At 35.3% G+C, this 6573-nt stretch overlaps 1 protein-coding gene across 1 annotated transcript; it reads right to left on the minus strand.

Annotated features, from left to right (window-relative positions):
• Positions 1-4970: 4970 nt before the first annotated feature.
• On the minus strand, positions 4971-6353 carry LOC131856531 (UPF0481 protein At3g47200-like). The gene has a single exon (XM_059208355.1). The coding sequence runs from the start codon at positions 6351-6353 to the stop codon at positions 4971-4973; it is 1383 nt and encodes a 460-aa protein (XP_059064338.1).
• Positions 6354-6573: the final 220 nt, after the last annotated feature.

The following is a 6573-nucleotide window of genomic DNA, read 5'->3' on the forward strand; positions in this document are numbered from 1 at the left end:
AATAGTAGATCTAATGTGTTGCAAGTATGGTTGTCATTGCACCAAAAGATCGACCTGTTAATGGCCGATACAACCACTAGACTTATAGAATCCATAGGAGGTGGTTAAGCCATGTCACAAACCCGAGCATTGCATTGCACAACACAAGGAGACCAAGGGCACACTCCTTGCAACAATCCCCCCCAGCGCAAGTGAGGGGTTTGAACTTGTGACCAATCTCTTATACCACTTGTTACAAGTGTGGTTGTCATTGCGCTAAAAGATCGACCTCTTAATGCCTGATACAACCACTAGACTTATAAAATTCACAACAGGCGGTTAAGCCGTGTCACAAACCCGAGCATTGCGATGCATTGCACAAGAAGACCAAGGGTGCGCACCATGCAACATAATGATTACTAAAAATTAGAGTTGGGACCCAGTACCAACTCTAGTAGGGTAATTTGTGTATTAGAATCATTAAGATACTAGCATTTTTCTTATAATGAACATTTGTGCAAGAGGCACCCTCCTTATTAATATAACATTTTAAAGTGGGGGAGGAGGTACCTTTCAAAACAATAGATGAACGATGTAGCTAGGGAATGAGAAATGCAGAGAGAATCTTGTGGTCTAGAGAAAGAGAATTAAGAACCATACTGAATCTATAACAAAGGGAGCAACAATTGCCAGATATTGAGCTACTAAGCTATCTCACTGAGCAGGAGAATAAGGCACTTAATCAGTTGAGAAAACTAAGTCATCATCCAAAGAAAGAGGAAAGATGGTGACATGTGTCCAATTATCATCACCTTTCACTAGGTGGTGGAAAATTATGGACAAGACCAATGAGGACAAGAAGAAGCCAAATGCACTACAGCAAGACAACACCTACAATGGAATGGGATACCCTCATAGTCAAGTATCTGGGTCGAAGGTTGCTCTCCTACCTTAAGAATTATCTTAGTAGGTAGTAGCTTCAAAAGACCAATGTTCACCAGGATCTAAGAATAGGAGGTGTGGGAGAAGTTGCTGGTGTTAAGGCAAAATTTGAGGAATCTACGTATCATATTGCTAATAGCCTCATAGGAAGAGTTCCACCAAGAAAGTAGAGGGAGGTAGGGTAATCTTACCCAATCTAGGGGGTAGCAGTATATTCATTCAGGGGGCTAAAGAAGGGCAACTAGGGACAAAGGAATAGAGGGTGAGGGCCTCATTTCCATTAATCCATAGACAAGATAGCATTACAATCTTTTGTGGAGTCAAAAAATAACAAAAAAGCCACAAGCATATGGCTAAATCTCAGCCTAACCAATAATCATAGGCAAAACTAGTAGTGAGGGCCACAAGTGATTCTACTTACATATCAATCTCTTCTTCTCGAAGTAGGAGACGCAATGTGGTACCTCTTGATACACTGCCACATTTGGACTAGAGGAAGCATGGAGGAATCACTTTTGTACCACAACAAAAGGTTCCTAGAAGGGTTTGCATAACAAGTTTGCAAAGGAGGCCTTGAGAAATGAGTTCATCATAGTCTTAGGAGTAGCAAATGTTTTACAATCATCAAAAAGACATTTAAGATGGCCAAGGGTTGAAATAGAGCCAATGCTAAAGATGTCAACCATTAGGTTGCAGGTAAGGGAGTCATTAACACTAGTGGACTTGAGTGGGAACTGTAAATAATTTAAAACTGGTGAGGAGTGGGGAGAGCAAGAGGCAATCTATAGAGAAAATGTCTAACTATTTTTTAACATATTTAATCTATTAAAATTACTTTTTAACATGTTTATTTCACTTATTTATATTATAAAATTGATTGAAAAGTAGGTACCTCAAGAAAGATATTTCTTAGTATATTATATATATAGTCACACTAATTTAGCCCTAATCCTAATCTTGATAGAATTTAAACCCTAAATCTAATTGTACATCAATTCTACTTGTATTCCATATGTTCAAGAAAATTATTTTATGATCCTCTAAATTCTACTTTTTGAATCTCTAAATTGACATTTATTTGGTTGTGTTTTCTTTTAGGATAATTCTTAAGGATAATAGTTTGTGGTTGTGAATTTGCATTATTCTATTTCAATGTGGATTGGATTTTTATTTATTTTTAATAGATAATGGGTTGTAGCTAAATAATTTTATTAATTTAATAATATATGACCTAGTTTAAGGGAACATACCACAGAAAAGAACCAAGAAGAAAACCTTCGATTGTAACTCGTGAAAAAAATGAAAGTTACAATAAATGACAAATTGCCAAATCATTACAAAAGGCATGATGGCCAATTAAAAAAAAAAAAAAAACCTCAAATTACAATCTACCATAAGAGATGAATAGTCTACCAACAACTTGTCAAATAAACGTTTGAGTACAAATACAATGGGCCCCGAGGAAGCTTAATAATCTTAAAACCAGCCACGAAGAGATAGCTTGCATGAAATCCAACATAACAACACTCGAGGCCAAATGTTAGACAATTATCTTACACAGATTCACTAAATCCAATATCTGACAGAGAGAATGGATAAAAGGGAGCAGAAATAGCGAAGAAAAGGAACTCACAAATACCTGTCCACATATGCGGCTGAAGTACTACTTCAGCTCCATAAACCTTTCAAAGATGAGATCATCGAGCCACAAAGTACACGAAGCAATTAATAACAAACACGGGTCTAACACATCACCCTTACTTTCATTGCCAACACATACATATGATGATAAACATCCATCGAGCCAGATAATCAAGACTTCCCAGAAGCAAAATAAATCTGAAAAAGGATATATATATATATATATATATAAAAGCCCACAGACATATCCATACCTGTGATATGTTAGGGGAAACGATACAACCCATAATGAAAAGATCAAAACAGATCACCGCAAAATGAATACATATATCTGAACAGATATATATACACACATATCAGAGCGGAGCTATTAAACTACCAAAATTGTTTGAATCAAACAGCCCCGAAGGCTAATTAAAACCAAAAGAAATTTAGAGAGCTATGGGCCACCGAGATTACTAAAAAGTCATGTCTACCTACCTTGATATAGAAATCTAAACATATGATACCACAAAGGAAGATAATAGCAGGCTATGAGAAGCTTCAGAAAAAACCGTCAACGTAGAAACTTCATAAAGCAAGGAAACCAAGCAATTGGAGAACCAAACCATGGCAACCATATAGAGCATTCCCATAATGTATTCATGAGATTTGAAAGATATAAACCGTTAGCTAACTAAGAGATAAATTATCCAGGAATCAGTGTTTCCGTCTATATCGAGATTATTTAAAGAAGGCCAAAAGCGAACAAGTCTTGACACCAAAGATTAGAAACTAACTTCCAACCACAACTACATGCTTCTCAAATCTATACTGGGAAAGCAAAATAGCCCCAAGCCATAGCTTTAAAATCATGAAAGACATAGGAGCCAAAAAGATCGAGTCTTAACCACAGTGATCAAGAGAAAACTATCAAACATTTATACAAGCTTATCAAAATAAGAGAAAACCGAAAATACTAAAATAAGTGCTGCTACCACACCAGAGACAACATTATTTAGTAGGCTCAAGTTTGTTAACTCCCTCAACACCTACTTTTACTTTTCTATTGTTCTTTTTTTTCTTTTTCCTTCTATAACTTATTTATTATTATTATATATTATGGATACACGCACTCACAAACACATACACATTATCGATATCTATCTTAATAGTAGGATTGCTCAAGGAAGTCAAACCCTAGAATATGGTTATTGACATTAATCCAACATGGTCTATGTATTAATTATCTTTAAGTGGTTTTCTATACAATATCTAAAAGATGTAGAAATAAATAATCAAAACTCACTCCAAGCCATAGTGATTGAATATAGATCCTTGTTGCAGCACAAATATTAGCAAGATGCTTACAATTGAATAATCCTTCTATTTCTAGTTTGACCTTTAAGAATATTAAAGTAGGATTAATTGACATCAAAATCACTCTCATGAGAGTATTGGTAACTCAATATTATAACTTTTCTTGTTGTACTTGTAAGACCATTTAATATTTTCATATTAGCATTTCATCAAGAGAGTATTATTCTAGTTAGCCCCAAAAAAAACACACTTTTCTCATCATTGAAACCAAAATCAATTACTATAGCACTTTTAATTTGCTTGTCAAATGTAATTATCATGATCAAAATTAGTAAAACCATAAATATAATATGAAATCTTCAAACATTCAAAATCATTAACTACAATTAATAATACAATTGAGATCTTAATCTAGATTACATGGAAACATCAAACCTTAAGAAAGAAAGAAAAATATAAATTTTATAAAGATGTAACATAAAAACAGTAAATCTATTCAAAACTATTACATATTGCAAAATAACAGATATAAAGAAAATCCAGCATTTAATGCACAGAAATGAAGAATTTAAGTCATAAATCCTTCCCATAACCAATAGCATGGACGTCCTCATTTCTCACCAAGGATTAAACCAGCATTAATACACCCAAAAGGAAAATTTAATACATAATTCTCGCTCATAACCAGTTAAAGTGGGAATGGAAACACACGTTTTCATTTCTCATCAAGGAATAAACCAATTATGAAATGCGCAAGGAAAATTTAAGTCATAATTCTCGCTCATAACGAATTGCATGGAAAGGGGAATATAAACGGGCGTTTTCATTCCTCACCAAGGAATGCATTCCAAAAACAAAATGACATGGCTGGAAATCAAATGAAATGAAATGAAGAAACATAAGATCAGTATTGTGCATTGATAAAATTACCGGTAAAACAAAGTTGAATTAGATTTGCCTATCAGTCAAATAAATAAATAACTGAAATCTCTTTGTTGCTAGTCAATTTTTAATTTATAATCACAAAGATTGTGCGGCGCTACCCGTCTTCCTGAACACAAGTTTTGTAAAAATATAAATATTCAACCTGAAATCATACGCCTGTACCTTCACTTTTTCACTGCATAGACAGTTTGGACAGCAGTCATCACTAAAATAAGTGCAGCTACCACACCAGAGACAACATACCATGGTTCTGAACAGTTCTCCTTTTTGAACTCGCTGACCCATCTCTTTAATCGGCTATTATAGTGCTTTCTAGCTTGTCTCATAGTAATTTCCAAGGACTCATTTTTAGTCTCAGTAATTGACTTGCAGATACAATTAAACATAACAGCTATTTCTGCATCACTCCCCAATTTACTGCAAATGATTTTCTCTCTTTTAAGTACGGCAACATCATTCTCAGAGTCAATTAAGTCATCCATTAAGTGTACATACTGAGAAATTATTGTGGGTATAGAATTTCTTGTGCGTATTTGACACTCTTCAAAAGCCATCAAATTCCGCAATAATCCTTCTGTCCCGTAGTCCACGTGCATTATAGGGATTGCAAGACTGCCTCCAAACAAACTTCGTTGAAATCGGAGTTTTCCTCCCTCAAATTTTATACCAGCCTTTTCTAGTAATTCAGCTCTTGGAGTGTCATCCACTAGAACCCGCGTGCGATCGATGCAACCGACATCCAGTAGAATAGGCCCACATCTGTTAACCGCTGTATCGGTACGTTGTTCCCTCTCCTCGATACCATGTTGACTTTCAAAATCATAAGCAGATTCCGAGCTTGAATATGATAGCATATCTCTAATCATCCTTCGATATAAATCCAGCAGATGATGTGCCCCATTTTCAATATGATGCTTCAGTCTTGATTCAATTTTATTACGCCAAGATGGAAAATAGAAGACAAATGGTCGAAAAAGAAAGAACATCTGAAGCATTTCAGCCAACTTATCCTTTGCATGATCATTGAATTCCAATTGGAGTATAGTTATCAATATGAATAAAGGAATTTGGTTTTCCAACTTCCAAATGTCGCTTTGTACAGAAGAGTGGAAATCGTCATGGTGATCATAGTTTTGAAAACAAGAGTTAGTGGAATCTGTAGGACTTGCGTCCATTCTCACATACGACCTGATGTACTGAAGAATAAAGCACGCATCCTTCACAAATATGTCCTCAAAAGTTTGTCCACTGCACTCAATTGCTCTATCTTGATAGCAATCCCTAATTTCATTCTCCAACTTTTCAATCTTCTTATTAAGCTCTGTATTTAACTGCTGGGAGGTGAGGTTGATCCTGGACAAAGCTCTCTTAACTGCTTCCTTCTTATGTCCATCCATTACAGATAGGTTAATGTTGTGATGGTAAAGCCCCAACCCTACAGCCGATGGAATATAAGCTTCCTCTTTCAGTCCTCTTATGTTAACAGGCACCCTATAAGTGCACAGCGTCTTTTTTAGAGGATATTGTTCACTAATGTTAATAACCATTTCAGAATTCTCCTGCTGCCTCTGTACCGAGCACGACAAGAAAATGTTAGATCCTGAGGAGTTTAGAGTTCAGAGGCATACAGTTTTGATGACTTATATAGAAAATGCAGGATTTTAAATTTGAACAGTAACTTCAAAATTTTAATCAGATGGAAGCGTTGGCTTTCCGTTTCTAGCTCCAGTCATCATTTATATCTTCTAAAACGATAAAAGATCCAAT

Source organism: Cryptomeria japonica, chromosome 7, assembly GCF_030272615.1.
Source record: "Cryptomeria japonica chromosome 7, Sugi_1.0, whole genome shotgun sequence".
In the NCBI taxonomy this organism is placed as follows: Eukaryota; Viridiplantae; Streptophyta; class Pinopsida; order Cupressales; family Cupressaceae; genus Cryptomeria; species Cryptomeria japonica.